At 40.2% G+C, this 15,489-nt stretch overlaps 1 protein-coding gene across 9 annotated transcripts in view; it reads left to right on the top strand.

Annotated features, from left to right (window-relative positions):
* The window catches only part of LOC145344848 (myelin transcription factor 1-like protein), a 445,009-nt gene that overhangs the window by 384,146 nt on the left and 45,374 nt on the right, over positions 1-15,489 (top strand). For 6 of the 9 annotated variants that reach the window (XM_080192078.1, XM_080192085.1, XM_080192081.1 and 3 more), the window contains 4 exons: positions 2,146-2,270; positions 2,629-2,691; positions 3,318-3,386; positions 4,670-4,732. In XM_080192078.1, the coding sequence (XP_080048204.1) occupies positions 2,146-2,270; positions 2,629-2,691; positions 3,318-3,386; positions 4,670-4,732 (320 nt within the window). The remainder of the gene's footprint in view (positions 1-2,145; positions 2,271-2,628; positions 2,692-3,317; positions 3,387-4,669; positions 4,733-15,489) is intronic. The other 3 variants (XM_080192086.1, XM_080192084.1, XM_080192082.1) reach the window with 1 other exon arrangement.

Genomic DNA, 15,489 nt, shown 5'->3' with positions numbered 1-15,489 from the left:
ACTCACTCACTCACTCACTCACTCACTCACTCACTCACTCACTCACTCACTCACTCACTCACTCACTCACTCACTCACTCACTCACTCACTCACTCACTCACTCACTCACTCACTCACTCACTCACTCACTCACTCACTCACTCACTCACTCACTCACTCACTCACTCACTCTCACTCAGTCACTCACTCTTAAATCCAGCCCATGGAGTGAATTTAGTGGCTTTTCAACCATGTGTTGCTTCTCTACAAAATCTGATACTTCAGCTGCTCCTCGCAGGAGCTATCCAAAGGATAGCTGTCAGATTCCTCTCTAAGAGCCAGCCACTTACCCCACTCCTCCTCACAGTCACAGCATCATTGGAGAAGATCTGCCTTTCCCCTACAGGTGTACCACTCAATGTTATTATTACAGAGGAGGAGATACAGTAGCACAGCAAATCAGCAAATATGAAGCTCATGAGTTATTAATTAGCCCCCTCCTGCCCCCGCCACCTCACCCTGCCCAATGACAAAGGCCCCTTATCTACTCTCAGTTTTACTGCTGCTCTTCATTGACACATTTAGTTATATTTCTCCAGGCTCTACAGAATTTGATTGACAGAGCAGGTAGCGAAGATTCTGGGCCTGGGGGTGGGGGCGGAGTTCATTCTATTCACCACCCACACAAAGTTTCTGTGAGATTTGCACATTCTGCCGAGACCACAATAAAAATGCTGGGGTGATTTCTTGACATTTGGTTTCTCAGCTGACAGTTAGTGTGTTTACAAGAGTTTCAAGGAGGAACATATTGGCACTTGGATTTCTGGAATTTTTGTATTATTTTATATCATTTGCAGTCTGGGACTTCACTTGAGTGCTTGGTATTTTATGTGGATATAAGTAATGCTAGTTTTGCACTTACCTCAGCCTGGCAGAAGATGCTGTAAAAACTATACAGGGAAATAGGGCAGAACAGTGGCACAATGGCTAGCAGTGGTGCCTCACAGCACCAGGGACTCTGGTTCGATTCCCAGCTTGGGTGACTGTTTGTCTGCACATTCTCCCTCTGCTTGTGTCAGTTTCCTCAGGGTGTTCTGGTTTCCTCCCACAATCCAAAAGGTGTGCTGGGTAGGTGCATTGACCATGCTAAATTCTCCCTCAGTGTACCCAAACAAGTGCTGGAGTATGGCAGCTAAAGGATTTTCACAGTAACTTCATGCAGTGTTAATGTAAGCTTACTTGTGACATTAATAAATAAACTTCATGCACATGTGAAATTCATGCAGAGCATTTTGAGTATGAACGAACTAATACTGTGCTTTTTATTTTTAATGAAGTCAAAAAATCTAATCATCTCATGTGTAATTACACATTAGTAGATCTGGTATATTTCTTGCCGACTGTGTACAAACTCTCATATTACATTTTTTCCACATTCTTTAATAAAATGTTTCCCACAGCCAGCCATCTGTATCAGTGTAAACTTGGTAAATTTCTTCAGAAAGCTAGTGAGGAAGACCTGCCTCATGTTGGATCTAAGTGGCTGCTGTTGACCTTACTAGTGTTGGTAAAGATGCTGCCGCAGCTATTGGCTACCAGCAGGATTGAGAGTGAACACTTCAATTGTTTCCTTTCCAAGCCAGAGAGGCTGATTGGCATTGTCTTAATGCACGTCGTTAAAAATGTGCTCACACTTTTATTTATCAAACTTACCTTTCTGTTGCAAGCTTAATGGACAATTAATGTGCAAATCCAGCAAAATTCTTAAAAATAATGACGAGGCTAAGGGCAAGATGGTATTTGCACAAAGCGAGCAACATAAATTGATTAGTGAGTTCTGGAAGTTAGCAAATCTAGGCATATGGCTCAATTCATATTTGTACATCAATAATGCTTTGCATCATTACTCATCATTATTTTTCCAGTAAGATCCGGGCCAGAACATTGAAACTCTTCTATAGAGCTGCTTCTCCCAGGAGAATGCATGGCTTGGTCGTAGGAGACGGAAGGGGTGAAATAGGCAGAGGTCTCGTCGTGATGCTCCAGTCATCGTAAATGTGAGACAGATGTGTCCAAGCAGAACTTTACCTGCTCATTGTCTTTGTGTGTTCTTCAGCAACGATGCAAACCTAAAAATCAAATAACACTGACACATTTTCCTATAGCCAGAAGACATGGATCCATTTCAGGAAAGCCTGGAAGAACGGAGGTATCCTGGTGAGGTCACAATACCAAGTCCCAAACCTAAATATGGACAATGCAAGGACATCAGCAAAAAAGATCTCATAACGTAAGCAGGCAGAATAGTGTCAGCTCTTTCTTGACTTGTATTTGCTAAATCTTCTCAGTTGAATAAACTCTTTACCTGTGTATTTTCTTGGCATGCAACACAATGTGCAACATGTTCTTTTTAATGTTCATTTCCCAAAACTCTCTTGCCAGATAATGTATCTTAATCTTAATGCAATGTAATTAAAGTAAGTAAAGTGTCATTTATGTAATTGCTTCATTTTTTCAAGCTTTTTTTTAGGATGCTTTAGCAAGCCATTGCAGACAGTGAAGCTAAACTGGAAACAATGAAATATCAAACAAAAAAGTTTTCTAAAAACATAATTACTATTTTTGGCTGTTTTCTTGTTTGGTGACAGATGTCCAACACCAGGGTGTGATGGGAGTGGTCATGTCACGGGTAATTACGCCTCACATAGAAGGTGTGACTTCCTTTTTCATGGTGGATACTGTCTTTTCAATTTATTGTTTTCAGCTTACCTGAACAATGCTGTCAAGTGAATTGCAAAAAAATACCCTTGCACGTTAACCCTTTGACAATAGAATTTCCTTGACAGATTGCAGCATGTTTGTCACAGAAATCTGTACAATAATCAGTAAACTTTTGGGGCTGAAGAGTAAGAATACTGTAGAAGCAGAAATTATATTTCTTTATCGTCAGTACCTCATGCATAAATTGTAAGCATTTCCCTTTGGAAATATGACTCAAATGTTAAGTTACACAGATTAGTTGTCCTGAATTTGTAGCCATTGTTTCATAGAGATTTGCTATAGAATGTTAATGCCTTTTAGAAGTTATTTATTGTAAAATACGTCCACTCAAAGAAACAAGTGCATTGTTTTAACAGATAGATTCCATGATGAATATGGGTCATGATAAGCAAAATATTACTTAAATATTCAGAGGGTTAACTATTGGCATGAATCAATCAGCAATTCAGCAGTGAAACCATTGCTTCTCTGCTATTGTCAGATTGTGTCATATATGTGTATGAAAGTTTGGATGGAATTGGCATGAGTTGACTTTTTTGCCTTGCGTATCTTGCAGTCTGTCCGGCTGTCCTTTGGCTGACAAAAGTATTCGAAGTATGATGGCCACCAGCTCACAAGAACTCAAGTAAGACTCAAGTTGCATTAATGCATTTTGTCATTACCCTTATTCTTTTGTTAAAATTAAATTTTTCTTCAAGTAATAATTGACATAGCAAAAATGAATCCTGCAGTTAAAGCAAACACGGAGGCAGCAGGGACTTGGGTTCAATTCCAGCCTTGGCTAACTGTCTATGTGGAGTTTGCACATTCTCCCCATGTCTGCATGGGTTTCCTCCAGGTGCTCCAGTTTTCTCCCACTCCAGAGATGTGCAGATTAGGTGGATTAACAATACTAAATTTTCCCTGTGTCGGGGGAATAACAGGGTAAATATATGGGGTGACGGGGATAGGGCCTGGGTGCAGGCTCGATCAGCTGAAATTCTATGAAGCAAACACTTGCACACAAATACAATGTATTGGTTTTGCTGACCTCTACATTCATCCATTTCTCATTGCTTCTTTTGGAGATGACCTCTGCACATTTCTATCCAAGGAACTTTGGTTTTCTTTCAAGTAGGTTGTGGAGCAACCTGACTAAATATTTGTGTACAGCACTGTGTTAGTTGTCTCTGTTTAGGAATGTCATAATTCAGTATTGGCAGAGTCATGGGATTCCTCATAAGAGTGAGAGTTTATTGGCCTTGAAGTATTCACCCTGATTTATAATATTCCAGCAACAGAATAATTGCAACACCAATGTGTCTTTCTCTTTTGGGTTTGACAATTCCACAAAGGTTCTGTTTTGGTCACTAGCAGTATTATTATTATAAATATGTATAAAGCTGATCTACTTCCTCAACTGACTGGAAAATTGAGAGTGACTGGCAAAGGGAGAAAGAGAAGGTGGACAGGAGTGTTAATTCCATCAAACTGTTTCATTACAACTTTCATTGCTATGCACTTATATAACTTAAGAAATAAATATTATTGATTATGAGGGAAATTAAATGAAGTACATTACTGGAAGCTCCACAAAAAAATGTTAATTAGGACACTTTTATTTCAGTTAAAATCTTTGAATGTTCATCCATTTTTTTAAAATGCTCTTACTATTCAGATATGTAAAAAAAGAAGTGTACTTTTTGTTACAGGTAATTCTTATGTATCAAAGTTTAACTTTATATATGGTACTTTTTATTTATGAATGTTATATATATTTGAGTATTGTTTTTAGAAACTATAAAAATAATTCAGCTTCCAAATTGACAGTTCTTGTCCTCTCAGTTTTTTCCATGTGTACATTTTATACTTTTATCATACAAGGTACAGCATCTGATCAATGTGCTTTCTTTACATTTTCATTGGTAGATGTCCAACCCCTGGATGTGATGGATCTGGGCATATCACTGGAAACTATGCTTCTCATAGGAGGTAAGTGATGAGTCTTTAAACTGTATAATAATTTATTCTTTTTGCTTTTTATCTGTCCCATTTTGATCTTTTCCTACTCTTTTTCTGAAGTGGTTAACTTCTTACTGGATTTAACTTTACAGGTATCATTGCAAATTTGCCTTTCTTCATGTGTGAACTTGGACAGTGAGTAGTGGTAGGCCCAAGGGCAACATAACCAAACCAGTTCTTCCTGAAACATCGACACACTCACACTTCCAGCAAGGTGTCAATCTGGAACAAGATCTCTGAGTTATTTTCTTATCTCAACTCATGAGATCTGTAATAATTAGAAAGACACAACTGCTTCACTGGATAAGATCAATTAAATGAGCTCAAGCAAGGGCCAAACTTTCCTGGTCTCTATGAATCAGCTAACTTCTGCCTTAAGCAGTGAACGTATAATGGTAAACTACAAATCTGTTGCTGCAAAATGACCCACAGCACCTCATGGATGCCCAGTTTTGAGCTGCTTGATCTGTTCTGAATCTGTCCCATGTAGCACAAAACACAATGTGAAGATGTAATGCTGTCTCCATAAATTCATCACTCCTACCAACATTTCATGGATATATGCAGCTGTGAAAGCTAGATTAGTGAGGATGAGGTCAAGTAGGGTTTTTCCTCTTACTAATTCCCTCACCACCTGCCACAGGCCCAGTTAGGCAAATATATCTATCAGAACTCAACCAGTTCTGTTAATAGCGGTGCCACGAGCCATTACTGATGATGGCCACTTTAGTCCGCCAGAGTGTGTTCTGCGCCTTTGCTATCATCAGCGCCTTTTTCAACTGGCATTCAACATGGAGAAGTATTAATTCAGCAGTTGACAGAGAGAGTTAAATTTGATTTGATTTGATCTATTATTGTCACATGTATTAGTGTGCAGTGAAAAGTATTATTTCTTGCGTGCTATACAGACGAAGCATACCATATATAGAGGAAGAAAGGAGAGAGTGCAGTGTAGTGTTACAATCATAGCTAGGGGATAGAGAAAGATCAACTTAATGTGAGGTTGGTAGATGGTTATCAACAGGTGGTTTCCTTGCCCATGTTTGACCAAATGTCAGGAGACTTCATGAGGTTTGGAGTCAATGTTGAGGACTGTGAAGGCAAATCCCTCCTGGCTGTATACCACTGTGCCAGCACCTTTTGTGGTGAGGGTGTTGGAGGATTCTAGCTGTAAGCTATGATTTGGTGAGTATGAATATGTATGGCCATTGTTTGACTAGTCTGTGGGAATATATTGGCACAAACCCCCAGATATTAGTAAGGAGGACCTTTCAGAGTCAATTGAGCAGGGTGTGCCACTGTCATTTCCAGTGATTTTGCCAGATAGCCTGCCTAGTTTTCTTCTTTTTCAATTTTCTGTATCAGTTTAGGTCCTTTCAGTGGCAGTTAAGAAGTTAACCAGATTGCTGTGCATCACATGTAAGCCAGGCCAGGTAAGGACAGCAGAGTTCCTTCCTATAGAACATTAGTGAACTAGAAGGATGTCCTGATCACCGTTACAGAGACTAGGGGCATGATCTTACTTGCTATTCACGCCACAATCCCACTGCAGCCAAATGTCCATTCACTGCAATGATAAGAAAATCCTGTGAACGGTGATAAAATTCCAGCCTAGCTTCTTATTTTAGATTTATTACTTAATTGAATATAAATTCCACCAGTTGCCATGGTGGGATATGAACTTCTTTTCCAGAGTATTAGCCTGGATCTCTGGATTACTAGTCCAGTAACATTGCCACCACACCACTGATTCCAATGCTCCTGTTCCCTGTAAGATCCCAGAAGTATCCAGCTTTCCTTTGTGCAGTACCCTGTGGTACTCTTGTGTTACATAAATTAGCTCTAGCAACTGTTCAGATCATGTTCCCATCAGACCACACTTGTCCAAACCACCTCTCGACAGCAAATGAAGGCTGCATTTTTACTTGTTAACAGAAAGTGTGCCTACTAATGTATTGTCTAGTAAAAAATACCGGATTGCTTTTCTTAATGCCAGTTAGTATTTTGGTTTCTGTAATAAGTCCTCGGAAGCAGAAGTCCCTTCACCAAAATCCCTTTATCTACAAGTCTGACAACAGCATACGGAGTGCTTTCAGTTTTTATAGTTCACACTCAGAGTGCCAGAGGAACTGACACTCCTAGTTAAGTACAAAGCGAGAAGCTCCCTGATTGGACCATCAATTTGGCCCTTAATCAGGGAGTTCATATTCTAACAGGCCCACCTCAACTGCCAGGTTAAACTCAGTACAGTTTCTTTATTAGTTTACTGTTGGGCAAGTGTATTTTTTTTTACCATATTAATGGGTCATGATTTGAAATGTATTGCCTGAAAGAGTGGTGGAAACAGATTGAATGGTAACTGAAAGAATTGGGTTGCAAGGGATGATTCACAGAGCACTGAGGAAAGAACAGAGGTGTTGGGGTAATCATATGGCTTTCAGAGGGAGAGCTGGTGGGTATGTAATGGACTGAATGGCCTACTTTTGAGCCATATGATTTTATGACTGACCACTGGAGTTGCAACAGTACTATAGTTCAGAAGCATTGGTCTGTGACCATGAAAAGCTTCCCAGATAGGGAAGTGCTCTACAAAATAAAAATATCTGCAGAACTTCACTCTGTTACTTTTTGAATCAATGATAAATGCTGAATTGACGATGAAACCTTTGCAAACACCTGCTGACTATTTTTATCACGTAGATTGATTTATATCAACATAGCGGAAATCTGTTTGTTGCTAAGCAACCAATTGTCTGATCTTAAACACAATCATATTTCCTGTCCCATGCCAGTTTAGACAATGTTGTTCCACTTAACTATTGACACCAAAAATGCCTCTTGTTTATAGTGACATTTCAAGATAAAAACCACTTCTAGCTTCTGGAGCACTTTGTTTTAAAATTAATAGTGTAAACAACAAAATCTGCTCTAGTTCTGCCAAACTGTGGACAAGTTGGGCCGAAAGGCCTGTTTCCATGCTGTAAACCTCTGTGACTCTGTAACCAACAATGATTGATATTCTGCAGATTCACTTTGGTTGGATCCAGAGTGTTCCAAGATCCTAGAGGAAAATCTAGAGGTGTTTTCGCCATCACATTGATAAAGCAGGACCTGATAGAGCTGGCAATGGCACCTACATAGAGATAAAGGGCCCCAGGATGCGCTGAAAAGAATACCCCTCTCACCACCTCCTAAGGATACAGGGACCCCCTCCATACAGAAATGGGGACTCCCCCCACAAATGCAGGAACACCCCCCCTCTCCTCCACGGATAAGGGGAACCCTCCACACGAGGGGAACCTCCTTCCCATAATGGAGCTCCCCAGAGGGCTTGCTCTGATAGTGCCAGGATGACACTGCCAGGGTGCTGGGGCAGTGTCAGGTTACTGACAAGACATGTCCCTTTCCCCCTTCATGGGCTCTGCTTATTCTTGCATTAACGGCGGGTTCCCCTTGACTGCTTCACGTTTTGCAAAATCAACTGTAAATCTTGCTCACGTGATGTCACTTCAGTGAAGGGGGAATCCTTAATGTGGGGAACATATGGCAGGGAAGTCCTTTAATTAATTGATCATTTATCTCTCCTGGATGAGACCTCATGATGTCAGCAACAAGAGGTGGGGGTGAATCAGAAAATGAGATCTCTCCAGCGAGCATCTTATTTTCTGATTCTTGCGAGATGTTGGGCCCACATTTGCACTTATAAAGAATGCAGCTGCAAAATCGCATCCATAGTGTGGATCTCTGGATGTCTCCAAAAGGAACTCGCATATGGATCAAAATCTTCATATTTGTGACAACTCTGTCATACCGAAAATGAATGAGATACTAAAGCACTTTTCTTAAGCCTTTGTATGAACATCTTGCTTGACAGTCTGCTTCTGGCACTCATTTGTCTCTATTTCATGCCCTGGTATCCAAAGACTAGTACATGTAAAAAGTGTATGTTATTGTGCTCAGTCTGCCCATAGTTACAAGCTCAGTATGTATGCGAACAATGGTGAATCTATGATTCAAAGTCATGTTCTAAGTTTTCTCAGCTCCAAGGTGTTAAATGTGGTTCCCATTGCAACAAATGTCTATAATATCGTGCAGGCACTTATACAAAAGAAGCAGCTTGAAGAAGAAGCTTTGCATCAATTGCAACATTGAACTAATCATGAAGGCAGTTTTTTTTTGGAAAAGCATTTGGCACACAAGAAAATTCCTAAGCCATAAGCTCAGCAGGCTGGTCAAGCTATGACCTAAAAATACAATATAATGCTTGAAAGCAACAAGAAAAAGGAGCGACTACACATAAAAAAGACATTCAATTATGCACCAAATATGAGATGGAAAAGATTAATTCTGATGCACAGGGCATCCTCCAAGCTCATTTGGTCTGTTGTTCGAACTGGCCTAGGAGACAGAAGTACAGCTGACCTTCCTTGACCGGGTAAGTCTACCTTCTGCTGTTTACGCTTTTTCTTTATAACTTAGTATCCTCACTGAGTAAAGTCACTCCATTATTGAGCATGCTTCTCTGTACTTACACCAGTTATTTAATCCATGGGTCAAATTACAGCCGCTCAAATTATTACACAAATACGCCTAGCCACAGTTGGTTTAATTTGACTGAGCATATTTTTGCTATAGTGTGTATAATATAGATATTTTCATTTCAGCAAACACAAGTAAAATTATTTGTCAAAACTATGACCAAGTTTAATCTTTGGTTGCCAGAACTTTAAGCTAATCCCTTTTCACTAACTCCTGCTATATCAGTGCTTTTTAATCACATAAATGTAACAACAACTACAAAATCATAATGGTTCCCTGGTTCTTTTTCACAGATTCCATCAACTGGGCATGGCATTTCTTCAGATCCATTTCCTGCCCTTGAAGTGAAAATGCAGAATTACCAGAAACCACAGTGGCAAACAAAATTCTGGTTTGACAGAAGGCTTTGATGGAGGAGGCAATGTTAGGGCCTTTCAACTTTCTTGCAAGAAGAGCAGGCAGGTGGAGGAAGGTTAAGTGTTCACAAGTCCAGACAAATATTTACAGTTGTCTTAAAATGTGTGTTTTCCCAATGGGCTGCAAGCTTCAAGAAGCAATGCTAAAAGGGTGGCTATCTGCTCAGGTAGCAATTTCTATTAATTTGTGCAGTTCATGGAGTTAAATATAGAAGATGTGGGTAATAACGTTGATGACTGTTCTAATCGTGTGTTTGCATGGGTTGCAAATTCATACCTTTACACAAGCAGCTGGAGCAGATCACAATGGCTTAGAATCATAGAACCTTACAGTGCAGAACGAGGCCCATCGAGTCTGCACTGACCACAATCCCACTCAGGCCTTACCCCCATATCCCTACATATTATACCCACTAATCCCTCTAACCGATGCATCCCAGGACACTAAGGGACAATTTTAGCATAGCCAATCAACCTAACCTTCACATCTTTGGATTGTGGGAGGAAACCGGAGCACCCAGAGGAAATTCATGCAAACACGAGGAGAATGTACAAACCCCACACAGACAGTGACCCGAGCCAGGAATTGAACCCAGGTCCCTGGAGCTGTGAAGCAGCAATGCTAACCACTGTGCTACCGTGCCACCTGGCTTAACAAACATCTTTGAAAAAGACTTTAGGAAATTTTACGAAGAAGGGGCAATACCACTCAAGCTGTAGCACATCTTCTAAAAGGCATTTCAACACTATCATCCCAATAAAACTCATTTCCAAACTTGATGGCCCAGGGCTCGGCTCATCCCTCTGTGATTGGATCCCATCCCACAGACCACAATCAGTAAGGTTAGGCAATGACACCTCCTCCACGATTATCCTCACCACCAGTGGCCTGCAAGGCTATGTCCTTTGCCCCTTACTATATTCCTTATACACTTATGACTGTGTGGCCAAATTCCCCTCCAACTCCATTTTCAAGTTTACTGATGACACCACCGTAGTTGGTCGGATTTCAAACAATGACAAGACGGAGTACAAGAAAGAGAGAATCTGGTGAAATTGTGCAATGACAATCATCTCTCCCTCAATGTCAGCAAAACAAAGGAGATGTCATCAACTTCAAGAAACGTAGTGGAGGACATGCCTTTGTCTACATCAAAGGTGATGAAGTAGAAATGGTTGAGAGCTTCAAATATTTAGGTGTCCAGATCACCGACAACCTGTCCTGTCCCTCCATGCCGACACCATGGTTAAGAAAGCCTACCAAGTCCTCTACTTTCTCAGGAAACTAAAGAAATTTGGCATGTCAGCTATGACTCTCATCGATTTTTACACGTGCACCATAAAGAGCATCCTTTCTGTATGTATCACAGCTTGGTATGGCTCCTGCTCTGACCAAGACCGCAAGAAACTACAAAGGGTTGTGAATGTGGCCCATTCTATCAAGCAAACCAGCCTCCCATCCATTAACACTGTCTACACTTCCTGCTGCCTCAGAAAAGCAGCCAGCATAATCAAGAACCCCCACAGACTCTAGACATATTGTCTACACCTTCTTCCGTCAGGAAAAATTACAAAAGTCTGAGGGCGTGTCCCAACTGACTCAAGAACAGTTTCTTCCCTGCTGACATCAGACTTTTGGATGGACCTACTTCACATTTCTTTCGTTTCTTTTTCTCTGCACCCTAGCTATGACTTTAACACTACACTCTGCATCTCCCCCTTCTCCCCTTTGTATTCAATGAATGGTATGTTATTGTCAAGAAACAATACTTTTCACTGTATACTAATCCATGTGACAATAATAAATCAAATCAAATAAATGCTAATCAGGACTCCTCCAATTCACCAGACATTCTTGAGAAATCTGTAGCAGGCTTTATGTGTAGTCACGAAACATCAATCTCATGCACCAAATTTTAAAACATAAATTAATCAATATCATAACACAAGTCATGGATGCAAGGGGGAAAGTTGCTGCATTATTTGTAGTTTGGTTTGAAATTTGTCAGGAATTGATCTCTCTATGGCAGTAGTGGAGATCGAAATCTCATATTTCTGGCTGGAAACACAGTATAAGCATCAATTCTGTATCTCTAGGGTCTTCAACAGCTGGGTTACTGTAATAAATATTTGTACTCATAAATACAGGCACAAGTTGCTGTATTTTCTCTTGCTCAGCAATGAATCTTGGCTGCTGTATATATACACACGTAGCTTTGCAGGACATAAAAATGGCACTCTGTTCCATTTTCCTATATTGAAGCAGACAATCAATGAGATGACCAGCAACCAAAGAACCAGTCCATAGGGAACTTTACTTTAAAGCTGAAGCTGAAATAAATAGAAGAGTGAAGTACTTTACATTGAATATCCCTCATCTTAGTACACAACATAACTATACAGTCCCACAATATCTTGTTCTTTATTCATGCAGCTAGGTCAGGAGTCCTATCTGACAATAGGACACTAATATCATCAGCAAGGCACTCTTCTTCAAACACTGTTTTCCTCGTATCATGACAGTCCTGGTGACATCGTCTTCAGCTGACCAACGAATAACACCTTGCTTCACAATTTGGCCACTTCTGGGAAAACACCCGTCTCTTTAGCGATGGAAATTGAGGGGCAACCTGACAGAAATCTACAAGATTATGAAAGGCATGGACAGAGTGGATAGTCAGAAGCTTTTTCCCAGCCTGTCAATTACTAGGGGGCAAAAGTTTAAGGTGTGAGGGGCAAGGTTTAAAGAAGATTTAGGCAGATTTTTTACACAGAGAGTAGTGGGTGCCTGGAACTCATTGCCGGGGGAGGTAGTGGAAGTGGATACGGTAGTGACTTTTAAGGGGCGTCTTGACAAGTCCATGAAAGAATGGGAATAAAGGGATATGGTCTCCGGAGGGGCAATATCATCAGTACAGGCTTGGAGGGCCGAAGGGCCTGTTCCTGTGCTGTAATTTTCTTTGTTTTTTGTTCTGTTTAGTATTTTGAAGCTTTCCAGGTTTTAGACCCATTTAGCGATTTCCAAGAGTACTTCCAAGAGCTCTTATCTGCTTTACTACCAAGCAGTAAAACTGACCTTTTCCGGAGAGTGAATTGCTCCTTCTCCTCAGAAGAATTCTCTGTGTTAAAGGCAAAATACTGCAGATGCTGGAATCTGAAACAAAAATGGAAAATGCTGGGGAAACTCAACAGGTCTGACAGCATCTGTGGAGAGAGAATAGAACCAGTGTTTCGAGTCTGGATGACCCTTTGACAGATCTGAAGGCAAAGAAGATCAGACAAGATTTATACTATGAGGGTGGGGTGGGAGGCTGCGATTGATTTTCTTTGCTTTCAGCTCTGATGAAAGCAGAGCTGTCAGACCTGCTGGGTTTCACCAGCATTTTCTGCTTTGGAAATCTCTGCGCTCCTCTCTCTGATCTCTGTCTGTTTTCTCTTTGTGTCTGCATCTGTGTGCTGATTGCTTTCATCCTTGAACTTGTCTGCTTCTAACTCTCCTTTGGTCTACCAACAATTCCTTCTTAACGTTTTTCCCCATTGGTAAGGCTTCCAGGGCAAAGGTCGCTTGGTCACCTGATGGACCGGTGTTTCTTGTTATCCAGGAAAATCCCAACTGCTCCCTTTACTGCTGAAGCAAACTCTTAAAAGTCATTTTCAAAATTCTTTTTAAAAAAATTACAGATTCCACAGAGGTTTTAAAGAAACTACAAATTTTCCTTGCACTTGGGTCAAAGGCTGTCTGAGTGTACTGGAAGGGCTGCAAATGTCCAGCTCCTGTTTCTTCTCATACCAGGACTCCCTTGAGGCTTATTCATATCAAGTTTGCCATTCAATTCAAATAACCTATTCATGTTATTCATATCCACCAACATTTTAAGGATCTGCCCCCTCTCAATTTTATTTTCTTGCACGAAAGTAATTTTACTTCTGCCCATCTATCCCTTTAACTTGGAATCCTTGTGAAGAATAATCCCATGCACATCCTCAAATTGATCTATACCTTTTTAAAATTGCTTATTTTGACTCATAATCAGAAACACTTGAGTTGCATCCTGGTACTTAATGTTCTGTTTGGTTGTTTTCTGTTATTTTTTTCCCAGTTTCACTCAGTCATCAATATGTGGACTTGCTGATTTGTATTTTGTGCTGGTGTGGAAATATACTCCAGTGTCATTGCCCAATCATATATTTAACTATGGTTTTCTCTTCTGTGCTACACACATGCTCAATGTCCCCTTGCCAGGTTCAAATGATCCATCAGATTTATCTTTCTTTTCTCTTTCCCTGTCACTTTGATTCCATCAGACAGTATTCAGGGACTCAGGCATTCAGATGTGTTTTCCACAGTCCCAGCAGAGACAGTTTGAAGGGAGCACAGGTTGGAGAAGTTATGCCCATAGTAATATAGCCCTATCTTTGATCTTGCGTCACTTGTAGCTTAATTGCATGGCTTCAATTATTCTTCCTTTTCTAGATTAATCTGTTAGATCCTCGCTTCTTCCCTAGTCAAAATAGTTTTCCTGACTGCAGAATAATTGTAGATTTTGTTATCAATTGTGACATATCTGTATGGGCTTTTTTTTATCACTTCAAGTAACTATAAAACAATGTTAGTCTGCATATCTTTGTGTTGCACAGTAACTTAATAAAGCAGAATTATAATATATGTTCAGAGCACTTTGTACATTTATGATTTAAAGGAAAATTTGAAAGGTGAAATAGTCAAGAACAGCATGTCAGTGTAATGTACTGGAGCTCCAATGTTTTGCCCAGTATAGTAATAGGATTTCTCCATATGGTCCTTTTAAGATTTCACTACTTGGAGTCTGTGATTTCTGATCTCAACTATGCTGCAGTAGGGAGATTTGCAAAGGTTTGCTACATTTTCAGGAGGGAGAAACCAAAGAGCAAAACCAGATGCAGCTAGCCCAGCCTACGTTTAGAATGCCTTGCAAAGGTGTTCAAACTATATGTTCACATTGACAAGAAACATATCATGGGACACTTAAAGATGGGAGAGCAAGAGACACCAGTGATTAAAATGGAATTAATCCGTTGCTTGTATTTGTTCTGGAATTCATGAGAATATTGAATTACCTAAACGACGATGTTTTAAATATATATCATTTTGTTTTTCTTTATTCTTTCATGACATGGGCAACACTGGTAAGGCCAGTCTTCTTTCCCATCCCTAATTGCCTTTGAACTGAGCAGCTTCCTAGGCCATTTCACAGGACAGTTCAGAGACAACCATGTTGTTGTGGGTCTGGAGTCACATATGGACCAGACCAGGTAATGATGGCAGATTTCTTTCCTGAAAGGATGTTGGGTGAACTAGATGGGTTATTGTAACAATCAATGATAGTTTCATTAAGATGTTAAGAGCCAGAAGATTGTGCCCATTGCGTGTATTTCAGAAGTGCCGTATTAAAAACATGATTTCTGCAGTTTTAAATTAATGTAGAAAAATAAAATGTCATTTGTGAGGCAATTTCTTTCAAAGTGAGTCACCTGCTCAAGTTAAATACATTGACATTCAAAGGGTACATGCTGTGAACCTCGTACAGCTCCCCTGGATGTTTTTCTTGTGGTGTATATCTTGTTTATCTAATGTATTTAGAAAATTGTAATTGAAGGCTCCTGCATTAAGTTCAAAATCTTCAACACTTGAACAAAGCCAAGAAAGCATGTAATGGTGATACTAACCAATAGGATCACCAGGAATGCACTCACTAACGTTCAAGTTAGATTGTTGAAGGTTTACTTTTAAAC

Source organism: Carcharhinus amblyrhynchos, chromosome 7 (genome assembly GCF_965287045.1).
Source record: "Carcharhinus amblyrhynchos chromosome 7, sCarAmb.v2.hapA, whole genome shotgun sequence".
In the NCBI taxonomy this organism is placed as follows: domain Eukaryota; kingdom Metazoa; phylum Chordata; class Chondrichthyes; order Carcharhiniformes; family Carcharhinidae; genus Carcharhinus; species Carcharhinus amblyrhynchos.
The sequence above is the reverse complement of the archived record's forward strand: the minus strand, read 5'-3'. Positions and strand labels throughout refer to the sequence as shown.